Source organism: Pan paniscus, chromosome 9, assembly GCF_029289425.2.
Source record: "Pan paniscus chromosome 9, NHGRI_mPanPan1-v2.0_pri, whole genome shotgun sequence".
Taxonomy (NCBI): Eukaryota; Metazoa; Chordata; class Mammalia; order Primates; family Hominidae; genus Pan; species Pan paniscus.
The window spans coordinates 11,714,439-11,738,486 of NC_073258.2; the positions used below are offsets into that span (position 1 = coordinate 11,714,439).

Genomic DNA, 24,048 nt, shown 5'->3' on the forward strand with positions numbered 1-24,048 from the left:
CCGAGTTGGGGTGGATCACCAGGTCAGGAGTTCAAGACCAGTCTGGCCAACATGGGGAAACCCTGTCTCTACCAAAAATACAAAATTAGCTGGGCGCGATGGCGGGCACCTGTAATCCCAGCTACTCAGGAGGCTGAGTCAGGAGAATTGGTTGAACCCAAGAGGCAGAGGTTGCAGTGAGCTGAGATCACGCCACTGCACTCCAGACTAGATGACAAAGCAAGACTCTGTCTCAAAAAAGTAAAAAAGTTAATTTACTTAAATGTGTGTGAAAGTATATTGTAAGATGTAAAACAAGCTATACAAAGCAAGGTATGCTTAATTTAATATTCTGAATTGGGGGCAGCTTATTAATCTTTCATTAATTTCAGAGAATCTTATCATGTCTGAGCTGTAAGGATCCTGGACCTTAGACCTCTTTATTCTAAATGAGAAAAATGAGGATGAGAGCTTAAGCAATATCCTGCCTCAAGTCACCCAGACTAAGTTTGTCCCAGATAAAGAAAAATAATAATGAGAATACTGAAAACTGCAATGAGATGTATCTTCTAAACATCTTAACTATGGCCACCGAATGATTATCAGGAAAGCTTCAGCCCTTTTGATTATACACATTTTCAAAAAGCCAGAGAACTTTAAAAAGATTCCTTCATAAACAACTCATTGTATGTACTAGAAATATTTACTTGGCCAGGCGCGGTGGCTCACGCCTGTAATCCCAGCACTTTGGGAGGCTGAGGCGGGCGGATCACCTGAGGTCAGGAGTTCGTGACCAGCCTCAACATGGAGAAACCCCGTCTCTACTATAAAAATACAAAATTAGCCAGGCGTGGTGATGCATGCCTGTAATCCCAGCTACTCGGGAGGCTGAGGCAGGAGAATTGCTTGAACCTGGGAGGCGGAGGTTGCGGTGAGCTGAGATCACGCCATTGCACTCCAGCCTGGGCAATGAGAGCGAAACTCCGTCTCAAAAAAAAAAAAAAAGAAATACTTACCTCAACTATTTATTTAGCGACAAGGTCTCACACTGTTGCCCAGGCTGGAGTGCAGTGGTGCTCACTGCAAACTCCGCCTCCTGGTTTCAAGCAATTCTCCTGCCTCAGCCTCCTGAGTAGTTGGGACTACAGGCGTGAGCCACCACGTCCAGCTAATTTTTGTTATTTTTAGTAGAGACAGGGTTTCACCATGTTGGCCAGGCTGGTCTCAAACTCCTGACCTCAGGAAATCTGCCCATCTTGGCCTCCAAAAGTGCTGGGATTACAGTCCTGAGCCACTGTGCCCGGCCGCACCTAAACAATTTAAATTGCTTTAGAATCTTCAAAAGCCGGCTGGGCGTGGTGGCTCACGCCTGTAATCCCAACACTTTGGGAGGCCTAGGAGGGTGAATCACCTGAGGTCGGGAGTTCAGTCTGACCAACGTGGAGAAACCCCATCTCTACTAAAAATACAAAATTAGCTGAGAGTGGTGGCACGTGCCTGTAATCCCAACTACTCCGGAGGCTGAGGCAGGAGAATCGCTTGAACCTGGGAGGCAGAGGTTGCAGTGAGCCAAGATCGCACCATTGCACTCCAGCCTGGGCAACGAAAGCGAAACTCTGTCTCCAAAAAAAAAAAAAAAAAAATCTTCAAAAGCCAACAATTACAAGTTTTAAATATTTTAGCCGGGCACCGTGGCTCACGCCTGTAATCCCAGGACTTTGAGAGGCTGAGGCGGGCGGATCACTAAATCAGGAGATCGAGACGATCCTGGCTAACACGATGAAACCCCGTCTCTACTAAAAGTGCGAAAAACCAGCCGGCCAAGGTGGCGGGCGCGAGTCCCAGCTCCTCGGGAGGCTGAGGCAGGAGAATGGCGTGAACCCGGGAGGCGGAGTTTGCAATAAGCCGAGATGGCGCCACTGCACTCCAGCCTGGGCGACAGAGAGACACTCCACCTCAAAAAAACAATTTTTAAATATTTATTTATTTTTTGGATACAGTCTCGTACTCTCGCCCAGGCTGGAGTGCAGGGGCGCCATCTCGGCTCACTACAAGCTCCGCCTCCCGGGTTCATGCCATTCTCCTGCCTCAGCCTCCCTAGTAGCTGGGACTACAGGCGGCCGCCACCACACCGGGCTAATTTTTTGTATTTTTAGTAGAGACGGGGTTTCACCATGTTAGCCAAGATGGTCTCAATCTCCTGACCTTGTCTCCACCCGCCTCGGCCTCCCAAAGTGCTGGGATTACAGCCGTGAGCCACCGCGCCTGGCCTGTTTTGAGATGGAGTCTCACTTTGTCACCCAGGCTGTAGTACACTGGTGTGATGTTGGCTCACTACAACCTCTGCCTCCCGCGTTCAAGCGACTCTCCTGCCTCAGCCTCTCAAGTAGCTGGGATTACAGGCGCACACCACCACGCCCAATTTTTTATTTTTAGTAGAGACGGGGTTTCTCCATGTTGGCCAGGCTGGTCTCGAACTCCTGACCTCAGGTGATCCACCCACCTTGGCCTCTGGAAGTGCTAGGATTACAGGTGTGAGCTACCGTGCCCGGCCATTTCATTGTTCTTAGTGGTGAAAATGTACATCGAAATTTAAGAATATACTTTTATTCAACCAAGAGTTTGTTTTTAGTTTTTTGAGACAGAGTCTGGCTCTGTTGCCCAGGCTGGAATGCAGTGGCACAATTTCATCTCATGGCAACCTCCACTTTCTGGGTTCAAGCGATTCTCCTGCCTCAGCCTCCCAAGTAGCTAGGACTATAGGCGTGTGCCACCACACCTGGCTAATTTTTCATATGTTTAGTAGAGACGGGGTTTCACTGTGATGGCCAGGCTGGTCTTTAACTCCTGACTGCAGGTGATCCACCTGCTTCGACCTTCCAAAGTGCTGGGATTACAGGCGTGAGCCACCTTGCTCGGCCAGAGTTTTTTAATGTAAGTACTTCCATGAAATAAATCCCAAATGTGACATTTAGGTTTCTCCAATACAATTTATTATTATTACATTTTAGCTTGCATTTACTAAGTGTCGTGGAAATATTATACTCAAAATAACAGAGCTCCAGAGAAAGACTGTTAACTAAGAAAGAACAGTTTCACTTTCTTAGCTTGTCAACTTCTAGTTAGCCTGCTTGCCTCTGCACCACAGATGCTTGTCTTCTTGTGGTTGTTACCACAAGCCAAAGCTTGAATTTACATGTGGCATCAGGCCAAGTCTGTGAATCCGTGAAGACAGGCAGGCCATCAACTGCATTGAGGGTACAGCCTTGCTGAAGGGTCCTTTCTTGACAGTCAATGATGATGAATCTGGAAAAACTGTCTATTCTCTTAGGAGAAGAAAATATACCCCACCTAAAGTCGCAGCTACCATTAACAAAAAAAAAAAAAATTAGCAAAGGGAAAGAATCAACGGTAAGGACAGTAAATATACTCTGATAATAGAGTAAGTACAATTTACACACGCTGGAGTAAATAGTGAAGCTTCTACTGAGTTCTACTGAGTCTAAGCTCTTTTATTTTTAAAATTCTGATAAAAATTTACTCAATTACATTTTATACATTAATATTTAGTGAATTTGTCCAAAAAGGCTATGTTTAATGTATGTGTAAAAATAACAAAAGATGTATCAGTCAGTCTCTGGGCAATAAGAAAGGAAGAAAGCCTTGCTAGAAATAATAAATAATCTCACGCAAAAGGCCAGGTGACATAAGAATACTACAATAATCAATATATTTTCTTTGTATTTACAATAAAATCCATCTGTTAACACTGTGATAGAAAAAATAATCACTCCACATCATGTAATAAAAACAGGCTTTGAGGATGATTATACCTCTCATAATAAAAACATACAAGGATTTGTCACAGCTAAAGTACTTTTCAACTTTGACAACTAATGACAGTCATGGGTGAAGGTAAAACTGACAGAGTACTTTAGATCAGCTATGTCCTACAGTCAAGGAATCAAGGGCATTACCCATTTACCAAGCAGCAAAAAGCACTTTCATTTTTCCAGAACTATTTAAATACAGTAGTTGCCATGTGATCAGTTAATTTTACTTTGTGAGTTAGATAAAGTAAAGACTAAATTGGGAAACTGCAATAAGTAATCAAAAGTAGCTCCAAACAACAAAGCCATCAATAGAAACAAAAGGCATTTTTCTAGGTGTATCATGCATAAAAAGAATAATTACATAATATTATTAAATATATTCCTTAATGACCAGATTAATGAGGTAAAATTTAGTCATTGGAACAAATAAACTATATTTAATCACTTGTGTTTTGCTGTCACTGTTTAAAATAATTAACTTAATGTCTAAAAACTACATACTCTTGAATGTTTGCTTTTTAGAGCCCCTTGTGGGATATTAAAGAGCCATAACAAATTATCTGAATATAAATTATCAATACCAGGCTGGGCACAGTGGCTCATGCCTGTAATCCCAGCACTTTGAGAGGTGGAAGTGGGCATATAGCCTGAGGTCAGGAGTTCAAGACCAGCCCGGCCAACATGGTGAAACCCCGTCTCTACTAAAAACACAAAAATTAGCTGGGCATGGTGGCACACACCTGTAATCCCAGCTACTCAGGAGGCTGGGCCAGGAGAATCGCTTGAACCCAGGAGGCGGAGTTTGCAGTGAGCCGAGATCACACCACGCACTCCACTCCAGCCTGGGCAACAGCAAGACTCCGTCTCAAAAAAAAAAAAAAATTATCAATACCAAATATGATACAGTTATGTAATACCCATTTTGCATATGCACAGTGGAAATACTGTCAAAACTACAAGATAAAAGAAAACAGACTGGCCAGAACTTTAAATTTCAGACTAATCCATGATAAAAATCTAGATGATAAAAAACAAAAATAAAATTAACAAAATAGATAACTTGATATCCTTTCCATATTCAGTCGTCTACTAACATGCCATCTCCAAACAAATCCATTACCTCAAAAGAGGAAGAAAATGGGCCAGGCGCGGTGGCTCACGCCTGTAATCCCAGCACTTTGGGAGGCCAAGGCGGGCAGATCACGAGGTCAGGAGATCGAGACCATCCTGGCTAACACGGTGAAACCCTGTCTCTACTAAAAATACAAAAAAATTAGCCGGGCATGGTGGCGGGCGCCTGTAGTCCCAGCTACTCGGGAGGCTGAGACAGGAGAATGGCGTGAACCCAGGAGGTGGAGCTTGCAGTGAGCGGAGGTCGCGCCACTGCACTCCAGCCTGGGCAGCAGAGCTAGACTCCGTCTCAAAACAGAAAAAAAAAAGAGGAAGAAAATGTAAATCTCTTTTTAAGTTTTCCAGTTTATGCTCTGAAAAAAGCCTAACATTAACAAAACCTGCAACACTACTTTAAAAAATCTAGAATTTAAAAATATCTGTTTTAGTTATTAAAGATAAAAATATTCAATTAAATTGAATGAATTAGCTGGATCAACAATTTCCTACCACACTACTATTATCTACAGCTACCCTTGGTATAATAATTTATAAGATGTCTAAGATGTCTACCTTAACTATTGATAGCACTTTTCACAGTATACCAATTTCCATTTTTACTTTCTTCTCCCCTTGTCACTTAAATGTATTACTTTAACTATCTGATAGGAAATTTTATTTTACAAATTCCTTGTTTAATTACTGAAGAGGTGATTTTAAAACATAAATGGATGCACCTGTTAATCCTGAGATGGTGATGACAGCAAAACTAAAAATCAGATTATTTTTACTCAAATTTCTGCTTTAGTTTTTTTTGGAAGATGGCTGGCAGAATAGAAAGAACAGCCAAGATCATCAGAATAAATATTGAGTTCCAGGAAACAGCTTCTCCTGCTGTTGTAAGTTGATACAGTGTTGTTCCTGCCTTAATGGCTACAAAAGAAGGAGGTGCGACACCTGAAATAAAATATAAAAAGATACAGTAAAAACCACCGCAATTGTTTTTAAAAAATTAAAATGTTCTGTGTGCATAAAGTTTCTTAAAACAACACAGCTATTTCCATTTTGGAAAAAAAATTAAGAATTTAAAGCTCAAGTTTACTTCCATATAAAGAATTCAATCTTTCCTAATCACCTCTTAAGGATAATGATTTTTTTTTTTTTTTGAGACGGAGTTTCGCTCTTGTTGCCTCCGCTGGAACACGATGGCGCGACCTTGGCTCACTGCAACCTCCGCCTCCCGGGTTCAAACAATTCTCCTGCCTCAGCCTCCCGAGTAGCTGGGATTACAGGCATGTGCCACCACACCCGGCTAATTTTGTATTTTCAGTAGAGATGGGGTTTCTCCATGTTGGTCAGAATGGTCTCAAACTCCCGACCTCAGATGATCCGCCCACCTCAGCCTCCCAAAGTGCTGGGATTACAAGTGTGAGCCACCACACCCAGACTATCAAAAACCTTAAAAGAAAAAAAAACAGGTCCGGCACAGTGGCTCATACGTGTAATCCCAGCACCCTGGGAGGCCAAGGCAGGCAGATCACCTGAGGTCAGGAGTTTGAGACCAGCCTGGCCAACATGGTGAAACTCCATCTCTACTAAAAATACAAAAATTAGCTGGGTGTGTTGGTGCACACCTGTAATCCCAGCTACTTGGGAGGCTGAGGCAGAAGAAATCACTTGAACCCAGGAGGCGGAGGTTGCAATGAGCTGAGATCACGCCACTGCACTCCAGCCTGGGCGACAGAGAGAGAATCTGTCTCAAAAAGAGAAAAAAAAAAAAAAAAAGAAAGAAACGTGCTCTGTTCTAGCAATTTCAAGGTCAAGATACTCAAAGTGTGAGTAGAGAGAGCAGTGTATACAAAAGTACATAGAGAATGATGACATTTCACTAAAAATCAAAACAAAGGGAAATAAATTACTTTGGCCAAAGCTGCAATTAACTAAATCTCTGGCTTTCACCTATAAAATGGAGATAGAAACAAAAATTCTCTCTTTAGATTCCATGGATATGACATTTAACAAAATTAAAAATTCCCCATGCTGATGTAAGTTTGTCCATTTTTTTTTCTTTTCATTCTTTCCTTCTTTCTTTTTTTTTTTTTTTTTTTGAGACAGTGTCTTGCTGTCACCCAGGCCGGAGTGCAGTGGCACAATCTCGGTTCACTGCAACCTCTGCCTCCTGGGTTCAAGTGATTCTCCTGCCTCAGCCTCCTGAGTAGCTGAGACTACAGGCACCTGCCACCACATTCAGCTAATTTTTGAATTTTTAGTAGAGACAGGGTTTTACCATATTGGCCAGGCTGGTCTCGAACTCTTGACCTTGTGATCCACCCGCCTTGGCCTACCAAAGTGCTGGGATTATAGGCGTGAACCACCGCGCCCAGCTAATTTTTTTTTTAAAGTAGCAATAAATAATTGATTTTGGTTATTCTTTTCAAAAAGACATATTCTCACAAGTATTAACTTAAGCTTTAATAGGTATTCAATATGTAAGAAATCTGCTCATATTTTTGACTTCTAAACAATTCAACTCGAACTGGAAAGAAGAGCAAAACACTCCTACAAAGAATCATGAGAATTCACAAAATATGTAAGTAATTTTCATGTCCACTGATTAATTTCAAAATCAAGTATTATTTCCTTAAAAGCAAGAAAGTTTGTTGATCCTTGCTTTTTCCATACTTTTGATAACATCCACAATAAAAGCTGGTTTCAGTAAAAGGAAAAATAGGATCAGTTCTCTACTGAAAATTCAAGTTCAACATTTCAATACTTGATTAGAAAACAAAGGAGCTATTTTGCCAAAGCAACATTTACCAAAAAAAAAAAAAAAAAAGGGCTGGGCGCGGTGGCTCACGCCTATAATCCCAGCACTTTGGGAGGCTGAGGTAGGTGGACCATGAGGTCAGGAATTCGAGACCAGCCTGGCCAACATGGTGAAACCCCATTTCTACTAATAATACAAAAATTAGCCAGACGTGGTGGCGTGTGCCTGCAGTACCAGCTCCTTGGGAGGCTGAGGCAGGAGAATCGCTTGAACCCGGGAGGCGGAGATTGCAGTGAGCCAAGATCATGCCACTGTACTCCAGCCTGGGCGACAGATCGAGACTTGGGGGAGAGGAAGAGGAAGGGACATAGGAGAAAATTGCTCAAAAAAGGCAATTTGATTTTTTTTCCTCTCCACTTAGAGGGACTGGAAGTTATAGGTCCTGCTTAACCCTATATCATTAAAACGATATACAGTAGAAAGTGTTCTCCTTTAAAGAGGCGACACAAAAATAACCTAAATCAACACAATTCAACAAACACTTCTGAGCATCTATTTATACAGCCAGGCTTTGTGGCCAAGAATTCTAGATGGTGCTGGCATAATCTGCAGAGAGCATGCATGTAATCTAGCCCAGCTGGACACTGTTAGATAAGTACACAGTGAGCTCATACACAGCAAGAACCAGAGGGCTTACCTAGAAAAGTACCAATAAAAAAAACTTTCAATGGCACGTTTATCACAGGAGATGTGATATTAATAAACCAATTAGGCAGAAATGGTGTTATTCTCAAAAATATAATGTAGTTAATGAGATGTTCTCTATGACGTTCAACCTGTCATAAGAAAGAAAAGAATTAGCATCAGATGAGGACAACTTCAAAATAAGTTGCTTAATATAAACACCTTATTTCAAATTCTCATTCCTGATACTTCAGAGTATACCCAATAGAAATAATCAGGCTGGCGCGGTGGTTCATGCCTGTAATCCCAGCACTTTGGGAGGCTGAGGCGGGCGGATCACCTGAGGTCAGGAGTTCGAGAACAGCCTGGCTAACATGGTGAAACCCGTTTCTACTAAAAGTACAAAAAATTAGCCGGGCATGGTGGCATGCGCCTGAAATCCTAGCTACTTGGGAGGCTGAGGCAGGAGAATCGCTTGAACCCGGGAGGCAGAGGTTGCAGTGAGCCAAGATCACGCCATTGCACTTCAGCTTGGGCAACAAGAGCGAAACTCTGACTCAAAAAAGAAAAGAAATCATCAAAAAAGGCCAGTGGTGACTCATGCCTGTAATCCCAGCACTTTGGGAGGCTGAGGCAGGTGGGTCACCTGAGGTCTGGAGTTCGAGACCAGCCTGGCCAACATGGTAAAACCCTGTGTCTACTAAAAATACAAAAAATTAGCCAGGCGTGGTGGCATGTACCTATAATCCCAGCTACTTGGGAGGCTGAGGCAGGCAGGAGAAATGCTTGAACCGAGGAGGCAGAGGTTGCAGTGAGCCGAGGTCATGCCACTGCACTCCAGCCTGGGTGACAGAGTAAGACTCCGTCTCAAAAAAAGAAAAGAAAAAAATGCACTGGGAGTTGGCTGATACAAGTGTTTCCATAACAGATGCACACAATACTGCATTAACATAAAACAGATAGGTATCTAATTATGTGGATGCCTTTATATTCACACTGACTTCTCTGCTGATTAAATTTACTAAGATAAAGAATTAAAATTACCATCACAGGTCTGAAACATTTGTATTTGAAATTATTAACATTCATATTTGCCTACCACCCATTTTTATTTGGTCAGAAGATAATTCTTATTACTTGAGTTAACTTAGGAATTAATTTATGTTGGGTTAATACATGTAGTTAATTCATGTAGGGACTAAACACAGACCTTCCAATTAACAAAGAGTTACATCAAATAATTTAAAAATACATGTTTACCTGCTGTGACCATTTTACTGCTTTCTCTGTTAGGTATTTGTATACAACTGGTCTCCCAACTAAATAGGAAAGCATATAACAGAAAGAGGCACCAAGTCCAGAACACTGGAAAACAAAAGAAGCCATAAGCATTTTGTATTTTTCCGTCTTACGTTGATTTATTCACCTAAGTAAAAAGCTCAATTAATTTACTTCTTTCAGAGGTGGGGAGGGTACTCTGCATGACATCTCTTGTGCAGAGATGATCTAGTACTTTCTCAGACCAAAATGTACCTCAAATGAGATCAGCTAAAACAAACTGGCACTTGTGATTACACCTAGTGACTATATCCAAATAATTAATGCTAGGCTTTAGCCTAAGAATAAAATTTCAGGAGCCAATTTCCACCTCCCCCCCACCCTCCCCCCGACCCCCCAGTTCCTAAGCTTGAAAACACCACCTCTGGCTCTGGGACTTAACTCATTGTGCTCACCAACACTCCTTGGACTGTCGCAGTTACAAAATCCAATAGGAAAGAAAAGCTAAAACATAGCTTATAAATGCAACTAAGTCTATAATTGGTCTGTTCTGGGGGAAAAACAAATTATAACACCTCCTTGTGGAGGGACTTTAACATTAACTCCTCTTCAATTAATGAGTTTATGCTTACATAGACTAGTAGGATTAAAGTATCATCATCATCCTCATCATTCTATTGTTTTTTTTTCAGTCTCCCCATTTTATTTTTTCATACTTACCAAACAAACAAGAAATAAGGCTAGTGGAAAGGGATAAAGAAACCCTGAGAGTATACTGAGAAATATAGAGCCTGGAATAGCAAATGTTTGCAAGCTGGTAACTTTTAAGTTAAGGATTAGAACATAATTAAGTAGAATTTTAAAAGACAAATGTAACATTTCAGGAAAAAAGTATAAATACTAAAATTATCATACAATGAGATTATATCCAAAGGTCTAGCCTCTAAGTTGACCATTTACTAAACAGTATCATAAATACTAGTAAGTGTGTGCTACTAAAAGGCTTCCAAGACAAAAATCCGTATGTTCTAGATAGAGAGGAACCGGGCACTTTGGGGGAGGAACAAAAGAAAAAAGAAAAGGTCTTCCGTAATCTTTTAGTGCTTCTCTAATACATTTTATTTTACTCCCAAATGTTTTCAGGGAAATCATGTACATACAATTATTTCTAATTTAACTATGAAGGTTTACCTAAAGTCACTACTCATTTTAAAGGAATAGGAACTACAAGAGAATAAAAGAAAATAAGAAAAATAAGAATAGAAATTACAAAATATAGTAAAAGTCACAAATCTTATTTGAGAAGGGGTCTTGCTTTGTCACCCAGGCTGGAACGCAGTGGCGCACTCATGGCTCACTGCAGCCTCAAATGCCCAAGCTCAAGCAATTCTCCCACTTCAGCCTTGCAAGTAGTTGGGATCACGGACGTGTGTCAGCACACCAATTTTTATTATTTGTAGAGATGAGGTCTGGCTGAGTTGCCCAGGCTAGTCTTAAACTCCTGGGCTCAAACGATCCTCCCACATTGGACTCCCAAAGTGTTGAGGTTACAGATATGAGCGACTACACCCGGGCCACAAATCTTGTTTTTAAAATAGAATTTTTTTTTTTTTACTTTCCTGTCGTTCCCAGTTTGGATCTGAACCTTTTTCCCCTCTAATATGATTTACTCACAAGTCAAAGTGAATTCCCTCAACATCTCTCCATCTATCTTCACTCATTAACTATTCCTTTTTCTCTAGTTCCCATTTTACTCATGTTCTCATTTCAATCTCCTCCTCCTTCCTCCTGGGTTTTTTCACCTTCAACTCTGTTCTCTTTCACAGGATGCCTCCTCTACAAAACTACTCAGTTGTCTATAACTTAAAAAACAACCTCAACCAGGGTATCCTATCCAGCTACTGCTCATCTTCACTTCCTCAGAGGAGATTCTCTCCTCGTTCCCTGTGACCTGCTTTACTATTCCACTATGCTATTGAAACTTCCTCACAGCCAATAATAACTTTTTCTCAATAGTCACCTTTCAGTGATCCCTGCATAGGATCAGACTTCATCCTGCATGAAACATGGCTTCAGTGAACTGTACTTTTTCTTCTACATTACAGGCAATTTCTTCTCTAGATTTTTCTCTTTGCCCTCAACTCTGAAATTTCTCTAACATTCTGTTAGTCACACAATCCCTTTTCTTTGATAAATTTGGCAATTTCCATGGCTTCAAGTATCAACCACATATAGTACTAAAAACTCGAAATTCTCTTTGGTTCATCAGCCTCAAATTTTCCACCTGTCTCCTACATGTCTCTGTCAAAAACAAAACACACACACACACACACAGACACACACACACACACACACACATACTTTTTGGGTTAAGATTGTACTATATGGACCAGGTGGGGTGGCTCATGCCTATAATCCCAGCACTTAGGGAGTCCGAGGCAGGCGGATCACAAAGTCAGGAGATCGAGACCATCCTGGCCAACATGGTGAAACCCTGTCTCTACTAAAATACAAAAAACTAGCCGGGTGTGGTGGTGGGCGCCTGTAGTCCCAGCTACTCGGGAAGCCGAGGCAGGGGAATCGCTTGAACCCGGGAGGCAGGAGATTGCAGTGAGCCGAGATCTCGCCACTGCACGCCAGCCTGGCAACAGAGCGAGACTCCATCTCAAAAACAAAACAAAACAAAACATCATATTATGGATAGTTTCACACATATATAAATGTAGAAATACTCAATGTAAATGACAAGTTGATGGGTGCAGCAAACCAACGTGGCACACATATACGTATGTAAGAAACCTGCACGCTGTGCACATGTACCCCAGAACTTAAAGTATAATAATAAAAAAAAGAAAGAAAGAAAAGAAAGCAAGACTCCAAAGGATGAAAGGAGATAAATGGAAATTTTCCCTTGAGGAAATTGAGAGAAGCAGAAATAAATGAGGACAAGTTCCCAGGAAGTGTTTTGTTGTTTTTGTTGTTATTGTTTAACGCAACTGTATTTTTTCCTTTCCCAAAATTTGGTGCAATTCCTACTTCTCTGAAAAGGAAACCTAAAATTACAGCTGAAATTGGGGGAAAAAAAACAAAGTAGAGAAACTAGTGTTATGATGCCCTATATTAACATATTTCAGGCTGGGCATGGTGGCTCCCGCCTGTAATCCCAATACTTTAGGCAGCTGAGGGTGGATCACTTGAGACTAGGAGTTGAAGAACAGCCTGGCCAACACGATGAAACCCTGTCTTTAATAAAAATACAAAAATTGGCCAGGCACAGTGGCTCATGCCTGTAATGCCAGGTACTCAGGAGGCTGGGAAACGAGAATCTCTTGAACCCAGAGGGCAGACGTTGTAGTGAGCCGAGATCATGCCACTGACCTCTGGCCTGGGAAACAGAGTGAGACTCTGTCTCAAAAAAAATAAAAATAAAAATAAGGCTGGGCGCGGTGGCTCATACCTGTAAATCCCAACACTTTGGGAGGCCAAGGCAGGTGGATCAAGAGGTCAGGAGTTCGAGATCAGCCTGCCCAGCATAGTGAAACCACGTCTCTACTAAAAATACAAAAATCAGCTGGGCGTGGTGGTGCGCGCCTGTAGTCCCAGACACTTGGGAGGTTGAGGCAGGAGAATCGCTTGAACCCGGGAGGCGGAGGTTGTGGCAAGCCGAGATTGTGCCATTGCACTCCAGCCTGGGTAACAGAGTGAGACTCCATCTCAAAAATAAATAAATAAATAAAATAAATAAAAATAGGCTAGGTGCAGTGGCTTACACCTGTAATCCCAGCACTTTGGGAGGCCAAGGCGGGTGAATCACCTGAGGTCAGGAGTTTGAGACCAGACTGACCAATATGGTAAAAGGACATCTCTCCTAAAAATACAAAAATTAGGCCGGGCACGGTGGCTCATGCCTGTAATCCCAGCACTTCGGGAGGCCGAGGCGGGCGGATCATGAGGTCAGGAGATCGAGACCATCCTGGCTAACACGGTGAAACCCCATCTCCACTAAAAAAATACAAAAAAATTAGCCGGGCATGGTGGCGGGCATCTGTAGTCCCAGCTACTTGGGAGGCTGAGGCAGGAGAATGGCGTGAACCCGGAAGGCAGCGCTTGCAGTGAGCCAAGATCACGCCACTGCACTCCAGGCTGGGCAACGGAGCAAGACTCCGTCTCAAAAAAAAAAAAAAAAAAAAAATTAGCCAGGCATGGTGGCACGTGCCTATAGTCCCAGCTACTCGGGAGGCTGAGACAGGAGAATCACTTGAGCACAGGAGGCAGAGGTTGCAGCGAGCCCAGATCGCGCCACTGCACTCCAGCCTGGGCAACAAGAGCAAGACTCTGTCTCAAAAAATAAATAAATCAATAAAATAAATAAAAATAAAAAACCCACATTTTTCAATGTCCGAATATTTTAATATCATTAAAATAATTCCTTTTCTGCCAGGTGCGGTGGCTTACACCTGTAATCCCAGCACTTTGGGAGGCTGAGGCAGGTGGATCATGAGGTCAGGAGTTCAAAGAATACAAAAAATTAGCCGGGTGCAGTGGCAGGTGCCTGTAATCTCAGCTACTTGGCAAGCTGAAGCAGGAGAATTGCTTGAACTCGGGCAGCGGAGGTTGCAGTGGGCCGAGATCGCGTCGCTACACTCCAGCCTGGGAAACAGAGTGAGACTCCCATCTCAAAAAAATTATAATAATAATAAAAATAATTTTTTTTTTTTTGAGACTGAGTCTCGCTCTGTTGCCAGGCTGGAGTGCAGTGGCATGATCTTGGCTCACTGCAACCCCTGCCTCCCAGGTTCAAGCGATTCTCCTGCCTCAGCCTCCCGAGTAGCTTGGATTACAAGCGTGTGCCATCGCGCCCAGCTAATTTTTTTTATTTTTAGTACAGACAGGTTTCACCATGTTGGCCAGGATAGTCTCCATCTCCCGATCTCGTGATCCACCCCACTTGGCCTCCCAAAGTGCTGGGATTACAGGTGTGGCCACCACGCCCAGCCAATTCCTTTTTTTTTCCTTTCGTTTTTGTGGTAGGAGTCTCGCTCTGTCGTCCAGGCTGGAGGGCAGTGGCGTGATCTCAGCTCACTGCAATCTCCGCATCCCAGGTTCAAGCAATTCTCTGCCTCAGCCTCCCAAGTAGTTGGAATCACAGATGCCTGCCACCATCACTGGCTAATTTTTGTATTTTTAGTAGAGACAGGGTTTCACCATCTTGGTCAGGTTGGTCTTGAACTCCAGACCTCGTGATCCACCTGCCTCGGCCTCCCAAAGTACTGGAATTATAGGTGTTAGCCACCGTGCCTGGCCTCCTTTTCTTTTTAACATAAATATGATACCACTGTCAGACTTCAAGAAATTAACTATAATTCCTTATTGTCCTAAAGACTAGTCTGATCAGAATCTAGAAGTCCACACAAAGTATTTGCTCAAAGGATCACTTAAGCATAGGGTCTTTATTTTTTCTTTCTTTCAATTTACTGAAGAAACCAGATCATTTGTAGAATTTACCATTTATTGAATTTTGCCTATTGGATACTTAGGGTAGTTTATGTTCTATCCTTTATCTTATACTAGTAGTCAAAACTATGCTTCCTTTTAAATGGGAATGTGACTTGAGCTTAACTTTGTTTAGATTTCTCTTCTCTTACACTGAAAAATCTTGGTTCTTGACAACACCAACATAGTTGCCTATTTGTGCTTTATATACTATGAAACATAGTAAATGTATAAAATATATACTATGCATTAGTATTAATAATCTAAAACGTTTCCACATATTTAAATATTTTACAACATTATTACTACTAACAATATGATTACTAAAAACAGTTTTAAGATTTTTGGCTAGGCCTGGTGACTCACACCTGTAATCCCAGCACCTTGGGAGGCTGAGGTGGGAGGATCACTTGAGCCCAAGAGTTCCAGTTCGAGACCAGCCTGGGCAACATGATGAAATCCCATCGCTACAAAAAAATACATGAAGAGATGGGGTTTCTTCATGTTGGTCAGGCTGGTCTTGAACTCCCAAACTCAGGTGATCAGCCTGCCTCGGTCTCCCAAAGTGCTGGGATTATAGGTGTGAGCCACCACACCCGGCCCTGATAATACTATTCTTAATTTTTGAGGAACTGCCATACTATTTTCCATAGTAGCTGCATCATTTTGCATTCCCACCAACAGTGCTCAAGAGTTCCAATTTCTCCACATCCTTGCCAACACTTGTTATTTTCATGATAGTCATCCTAATGAGTGTGAGGTTGCTTTTGATTCTTAAGATTCCTGCTATTCTCTTTTTTCATTTTGATTTTGTAATTATGTAAAACATTTACTTGGTTCTAAAGTCAAACCTACGCTAAGAAAAGTTTCAGTCCTACCATTTTATCTCTCCCTACAGGTAAACATTTTTACTGGTTTATTTATTTGAGATACAGTCTCACTGTCACCTAGGCTGGAGTGCAGAGGCTAAATGCTTCGCTGTAGCCTCAACTTCCCTGGGCTCAGGTGATCTTCCCACCTCAGCCTCCCAAGTAGCTAGGACTACAGGCATGTACCAAGACATCCAGCTAATTTTTGTATTTCTCGTAGAAACTGGGTCTAGCTACATTGCCCAAGCCAGTCTCGAACCACTGGCCTCACGCAATCCTCCTGCTGAAGCCTCCCAAAGTGCTGGGATTACAGGAATGAGCCACTACACCCAGCCAATTAGTTTTTTAAGAAAAATATAACAAGATACTTATGTATATGAGTGTACTCATATTATCCCCTTCTTAGATAAAACACAGCATATTTGTGTACTATTTTGCCCTTTGTTCTTTCACTTATCTGTATATTGTGAGTTAATACCTCAACAACATATGGATACTTCTGATTCTTTTTATTTTTGTTATTTTTATTTTTGGGGGATGGAATCTTGCTGTCACCAAGGCTGGAGTGCAGTGGCACCATCTCGGCTCACTGCAACCTCCACCTCCTGGGTTCAGGTGATCCTCCTGCCTCAGCCTCCTGAGTAGTTGGGATTACAGGCATGCAATCACCACGCCCAGCTAATTTTTGTATTTTTAGTAAAGATGGCGTTTCACTATGTTGGCCAGGCTGGTCTGAACTCCTGACCTCACGTGATTCACCCGCCTCGGGCTCCCAAAGTGCTGGTGTTACAGGCATGAGCCACCATACCTGGCTACTTCTGATTCTTTTTAAATAGCTATATAATATCCCAGTGTTGTCAGGCGTGGCGGCTCATGACTGAAATCCCAGCACTTTGGGAGGCTGAGGAGCTCAGGAGTTCAACACCAGCCCAGACAACATAGCAAAACCTGGCATCTACAAATAAATCCCAAATTTAACTGGGTGTGCCTGTGGTTCCAGCTACTCGGGAGGCTGAGGTGGGAGGATCACTTGAGCCCAGGAGGCTGAGGCTGCAGTGAGCCATGATTATGCCACTGCACTCCAGCCTGGGTGACAGGGGGAGAACCTGTCTCAAAAAAAAAAAAAAAAAAAAAAAAAAGCCGGGCACAGTGGCTCTCACCTGTAATCCCAGCACTTTGGGAGGCTGAGATGGGCAGATCACCTGAGGTCAGGGGTTCCAGACGACCCTGGCCAACATGGTGAAACTCCGTCTCTACTGAAAATACAAAAATTAACCAAGTATGGCGGCAGGCGCCTGTAATCCCAGCTACTTGGGAGGCTGAGACTGGAGAATCGCTTGAACCTAGGAGGTGGAGGTTGCAGTGACCAGAGATTGTGCCTCCAGCCTGTGTGACAAGAGCGAAACTCCATTTCAAAAAAAAAAAAAAAAAGTTGGTTTAAAAAGGATGATTACTTTTACAACATCAAGAAGTAAATTACGTCTTTCATTAACTGAGAAGATCTGGAAAACAGTTTGGATAAGAATAAAAGATATTAACAAATCAGAAATGAAAATTAAACTCCACAATATGCAAAATTAAGCACCCACAGCTAAGCAGTTTGAAATAAAGCTATTTTCCTGACTAGTTAAAATGTAATATATTTCTATAAAATATATATCAAAAATTGTAAAAAACATTCATTCCTTTGAATAAGTATCTTAAGAATTTTTACCAAAGAAACAATGCAAGAAAAAAACATGAACGAAGGAGATTCATAATACATATCTATAAAAATTAACAACAAATTATACCTCCAAACCTAACAGAACAATTATAAAAATACTATGATGACTAGTAATTCAAAATAATTATATAAACTAGTATCATCAGTTAATGAATACAATTATAAATCAAACCCATAAAATAAACATCTTAATAATATGCAATAAAGGAAAATGTTTGATAAGTGAAAAAAGCAGAATACAAAAGAACTTCTAATAAATATTCAGACATAAAAACAATTAGTTCTGCAAATAGGATTAAAGTGATAATTTTTTCCATTTTAATTTTAGAATTATTTAATATTGTCACACTGCAATAACAAATTTTAAAAGGAAAATAGTTATGTATAAATGAAGAGCAGACCTTTTACACTTTTTCTTGAACAAAATTAGAAAACATTTTTTCAGTTAAAAGGATACAAAATATATGTAGCAAAATAAGCTACAAGTACTTGAACATAAAAGGTGTCCTTGTATTTGGATAAAACTTTTCCTAGAGCCTTGGCATCATCCATATCTCTGGGAACCTTCATATTCACTCTTTCTTCTCTAAAGAAATAAAGTGAAAAATTTTAGAACAGAATTTTGCCAAGATAATATCAAAGTCAAGTTCACAACATGAAGTTTTATCCAAAATGATTTCATGCCTTGATCTATTAAGTCTAAATTAGCAATGTTTAAGTTTAAAAGTTTATAATTTTTCTTTTGTTTTGAGACATAGAGTCTTGCTCTGTTGCCCAGGCTGCAGTGCAGTGGTGGAATCTCAGTTCATGGCAATCTCTGCCTCCCAGGTACAAACCATTCTCCTGCCTCAGCCTTCTGAGAAGCTGGGATCACAGGCATGCACCACCATGCCCAGCTAACTTTTGTATTTTTAGTAGAGAGGGAGTTTCACCATGTTGCCAGGCTGGTCTCAAACTCCTGTGCTCAAATGATCCCCCTGCCTCGGCCTCCCAAAGTGCTGGGATTACAGGAGTGAGCAACCGCACCTGGCCTATAAATTATTATTAATTTCATTTTATTTTTATTTTTTTTTTTGACACAGTCTCACTCTGTTGCCCAGGCTGGAGTGCATTGGCGCGATCTCGGCTCAGTGCAACCTCCACCTCCTGGGTTCAGGTGAGTTTCCTGCCTCAGTCTCCCAAGTAGCTGGGATTACAGGCACGTCCCACCATGCCTGGCTAATTTTTGTATTTTTAGTAGAGACGGGGTTTCACCATGTTGGCCAGGCTGGTCTCAAATTCCTGACCTTAGGTGATCCACCCGCCTTGGCCTCCCAACGTGCTGGGATTACAGGAGTGAGCCACCATGCCCAGCTATAAATTATTTTTTAATGCTTTAATATAATTTCATGAGACAGGCAATTTTTTCTTTTTAATGTCTCAGCAGAATCAGAGACAGGTAATTTATATATGAAGGTTCTGGATGACGCAAACCAAGGGTTAAAGGCATTTGTTCCAACATCGAAACAAATTTTAACTTGAATATAAGAAATGAACCACTGGCCAGGCACATGGTGGCTCACGCCTGTAACCCCAGCACTTTGGGAAGCCGAGGCGGGTGGATCGCCTGACATGAGGAGTTCGAGACCAGCCTGGCAAACATGTTGAAACCCCGTCTCTACTAAAAATACAAAAATTAGCTGGGCATGGTGGTGCACACCTGTAATCCCAGCTACTCAGGAGGCTGGGGCAGGACAATCACTTGAACCCGGGAGGTGGAGGCTGCAGTGAGCCTCCAGCCTGGGCAACAGAGACTCCGTCTCAAAAAACAAAAAAAAAAAAAAGAAAGAAAGAAAAAAAGAACCACTGATGTTAGTAAATTAAAAACATTTAACATCATTTTGGGTAATCCTGATGATAAACTAAATAATAATTTACAATGAAAATTAAGTAAAAATGTAACAAATTCACAGTTCAAACATTTTCTTGAATACCACAGATCAAAGTCCACAAAAAACTGCAAGTTTTCCATTACTTTTACTCTATATTTGGCACTTTGTTTGGAACTGAATGATTTCTTGCTTAGGAAAGCCTCGAATAATCACCTTTGTGTTTCATGCATATTATGATCATTTCTTTTTTTTTGTTTGTTCTATAGGCAGGCTCCCATGCTCTGTCACCCAGGCTGGATGGAGTGCAATGGCACGATCATAGCTCAATATTACCTCCATCTCCTAGGTTCAAGTGATCCTCCCACCTCAGCCTACTGAGTAGCTGGGACTGCAGGCACGTGCCACTATGCTCTGCTAGTTGTTGTTTTTTTTAGATAGAGTCCTGCTCTGTCGCCCAGGTTGGAGTGCAGTGGTGTGATCTCGGCCCACTGCAAGCTCCGCCTCCCGGGTTCACGCCATTCTCCTGCCTCGGCCTCCCAAGTAGCTGGGACTACGGGCGCCCGCCACCATGCCCAGCTAATTTTTTTATTTTTAGTAGAGATGGGGTTTCTCCATGTTAGCCAGTCTGGTCTCAAACTCCTGACCTCACGTGATCCGCCCACCTTGGCCTCCCAAAGTACTGGGGTTACAGGCATGAGCCACCGCGCCAGGCCGCTCTGCTAATTTCAAAATTTTTTATAGGCTGGGCGCAGTGGCCTAGGCCTGTAATCCCAGCACTTTGGCAGGCCGAGGTGGGTGGATCACAAGGTCAGGAGTTCAAGACCAGCCTGGGCAGCACAGTGAAACCCCATCTCTACTAAAAATACAAAAATTAGCTGGGCATGGTGGCACACATCTACAGTCCCAACTACTTGGGAGGCTGAGGCAGGAGAATCGCTTGAACTGGGAGGTGGGGGCTGCAGTAAGCCGAGATTGCACCACGGCACTCCAGCCTGGACGACAGAGTGAGACTCTGTCTCAAAAAAATAAATAAATAAAGTTTTTTATACAGATGGGGTCTCGCTATGTGACCCAGGCTGTTCTCAAACTCCTGGATTCAAGTGATCCTCCCAAAGTGCTAGGACTAAAGGCCTGAGTCCTCATTTGTCTACATGACAAAAAAAATTTAACTGACCTATGGCTGGGAACAGTGGCTCACACCTGTAATCCCAGCACCCACCCTGTCTCTACAAAAAATTAAAGAACTAGCAGAGCATAGTGGTGCATGCCTGTACTCCTACCTACTCGGGAAACTGAGGTAGGGGATCATTTCAGCCCAGGAGGTTGAGGCTGCAGTGAGCCATAATTGTGCCACTACACTTCAGCCTGGGTAACAGAGCAAGACCCTGCCTCAAAAAAAAAAAAAAAAAAAAAAAAAGAGGTGTGAGCCCCTCTTTCTCAAGTCCAGTAAGATACCCAGTAAACTAAAGGTTCCCACTTATGAAATTTATAAAACTAAAAAGACTCTAGGCTGGGCACAGTGGCTCATGCCTGTAATCCCAGCACTTTGGGAGGTCAAGGTGGGCAGATCACTTGAGGCCAGGAGTTTGGGACCAGCCTGGCCAACATGTTTAAAACCCCATCTCTACTAAAAATACAAAAATTAGCCAGCCGTGGTGGCACACACCTATAATCCCAACTACTCAGGGGACTGAGGCACAAAAATCCTTCAACTCAGGAGAGGAGGCAGAGATCACAGTAAGCCAAAATCAACACCACTTACTCCAGCCTGGGCGACAGAGTGAAACTATCTCAAATGAAGAAAAAAAAAAAAGAATTGTGAAGGAAGGCAATTTGGAGAAAACATGACCTTCCTGATACTTCGAAATCACATTTCACAGTTCTCCATTACCACATCAGGCTGGCCCTGGTTGAAAGTCTAACTACATCTTAGTAGTCCTTCATATAATCTATGATTATACCAGGGTGGTATTACTAGGGTTTAATACCTCTGGGATATTTTGCCCTTCTAAAATATATTTCCAGGCTGGGCACAGTGGCTCAAGCCTATAATCCCAGCACTTTGGGAGGCCGAGGCAGGTGGATCACCTGAGGTCAGGAGTTCAAGACCAGCCTGGCCAACATGGTGAAACCCCGTCTCTACTAAAAATACAAAAATTAGCTGGGTGTGGTGGCCCACCCCTATAATCCCAGCTACTCGAGAGGCTGAGGCAGGAGAACTGCTTGAACCTGGGAAGCAGGGCTTATACAGTGAGCTGAGATCACGCCACTGCATTCCAGCCTGGGTGACAGGGCAAGACTCTGTCTCAAAAAAAAAAAAAAAAAAAAAAAAAAGTATATACACACACACACACACACACACGTGTGTGTGTATAAATATATTAAATATATATATACACACACACATATAGATGTATTTCCACATGGGTTTTGCCGTGTTGCCCAGGCTGGTCTCGCACTCCTGGACTCAACCAATCCACCCACCTCGGCCTCCCAAAGTGTTGAGATTACAGGCATCAGCTACTGCACTTGGCCTTAATCCACTTTCATCTTATAAATATCTATACATTTTCAGTTTATCTCTCAGTATACTTACTCACTAAGCTGAGGAAAATTTTTATATACCAAAAACATAACAAAAGCTGCAGATAAGAAAATGGACACCAATATAAGGAGTGACATTCTTGCTGATCCAGCTTCTGCCCAGGATTTTTCTGGAAGAAAAAAGAAAGTATAATTAAGATAAATATAAAGGAAGACATGCCAGCAAGTAATTTCTGTACATGCTTTCCTTCCAGAAAATGGTGTGTGCTTTTGCCTAAAACGATGTGACATTAAATTTAAGCACTGGGCCGGGCACAGTGGCTCACGCCTGTAATCCCAGCACTTTGGAAAGCCGAGGCAGGTAGATCACTTGAGGTTGGGAGTTCGAGACCAACCTCACCAACATGGAGAAACTCCGTCTCTACTAAAAATACAAAATTAGCTGGGCATGGTGGTGCATGCCTGTAATCCCAGCTATTCGGGAGGCTGAGGCAGGAGAATCACTTAAATTTGGGAGGTAGAGGTTGGGGTGAGTGGAGATAGAGCCATTGCACTCCAGCCTGGGCAACAAGAGCAAAACTTCGTCTAAAAAAATAAAAACAATAATTAATTATATATAAGCACTGTACAGTACTTGAAGTTTAATAACTGGATATATTACTTTGGGGGGATATATCCATTTTAGAAGTATGAAAAAGCAGAACACCAGACTCTGTAGCATTGGTTTATTGATAAGCCAAAGGGGAAAAAAAGAACATTGTTCTAAATGCTCTAAATTTTATCATACTGTCAATTTCATATTTCTATACTGGGAGCCAACAGCATAGACAAAATGGCCCCTTTGGAAAAATGAGGTAATTTGGCAATTACTTCACCTGTTTTAAGAACATAAATATTCACAAATGCAACTGGTGAAATGTTATACTTTCTCTTTATACCAAATGCATCGGAATATAAACTTGAATCTCAAATGTTTTGGGTACCTCTGCAACTCCAACAATGGGAGAATATTTATAGTCCCTCAAAAGGTAATCTCAGTATTAGCTTAAAAAATTATATGAACGAGGCCAGGCGCGGTGGCTCACGCCTGTAATCCCAGCACTTTGGGAGGCCGAAGCGGGCAGATCATGAGGTCAGGAGATTGAGAGCATCCTGGCTAACATGGTGAAACCCCGTCTCTACTAAAAATACAAAAAATTAGCTGGGCATGGTGGCAGGCGCCTGTAGTCCCAGCTACTCAGGAGGCTGAGGCAGGAGAATGGTGTGAACCCGGGAGGCAGAGCTTGCAGTGTGCTGAGATCGCACCACTGCACTCCAGCCTGGGCGACAGAGCGAGATTCCGTCTCAAAAAAAAAAAAAAAAATTATATTAACAATAGAAGTATGGGGCCGGGCGCGGTGGCTCACGCCTGTAATCCCAGCACTTTGGGAGGCCGAGGCGGGCGGATCACGAGGTCAGGAGATCGAGACCATCCTGGCTAACACGGTGAAACCCCGTCTCTACTAAAAATACAAAAAATTAGCCGGGCGTGGTGGCGGGCGCCTGTAGTCCCAGCTACTCGGGAGGCTGAGGCAGGAGAATGGCGTGAACCTGGGAGGCGGAGCTTGCAGTGAGCCGAGATCGGGCCACTGCACTCCAGCCTGGGCGACAGAGCGAGACTCCGTCTCAAAAAAAACAAAACAAAACAAAACAAAACAAAAAAAACAATAGAAGTATGGAATGAGATTCCAGAAGCAGTAAGCAGAAGAAAGTACGGGACTGTTTTCCCAGGAACTGGTCAATAGCGCGAAGGCCAGGACAACTTTACATTGCACTCACTGGGGAAGAGGTAGGAGTGGGTGACTCAATTTTTATTTTACCATTATCCCTTGTATACACTGATAATACTCAAGAG

The 24,048-nt window shown here is 42.3% G+C and overlaps 1 protein-coding gene across 3 annotated transcripts in view; it reads right to left on the bottom strand.

Annotated features, from left to right (window-relative positions):
- Nucleotides 1–2,949: 2,949 nt before the first annotated feature.
- Nucleotides 2,950–24,048, bottom strand: part of TMEM41B (transmembrane protein 41B) — a 34,833-nt gene continuing 13,734 nt past the window's right edge. Inside the window, exons 2-8 of one of the 3 annotated variants that reach the window (XR_004664994.3) lie at nt 22,207–22,324; nt 18,197–18,325; nt 10,372–10,465; nt 9,634–9,738; nt 8,387–8,525; nt 5,660–5,879; nt 2,950–3,342 (exon numbers count right to left, since the gene is read on the bottom strand). Coding sequence is in view for 2 of the 3 variants with exons in the window: in XM_024930880.4 (XP_024786648.2) it covers nt 5,710–5,879; nt 8,387–8,525; nt 9,634–9,738; nt 10,372–10,465; nt 18,197–18,325; nt 22,207–22,324 (755 nt within the window). In the remaining variant the exon portion in view is untranslated. Of the gene's footprint in view, nt 5,880–8,386; nt 8,526–9,633; nt 9,739–10,371; nt 10,473–18,196; nt 18,326–22,206; nt 22,325–24,048 lie in introns of those variants that run through there. The other 2 variants (XM_024930880.4, XM_034932124.3) reach the window with 2 other exon arrangements.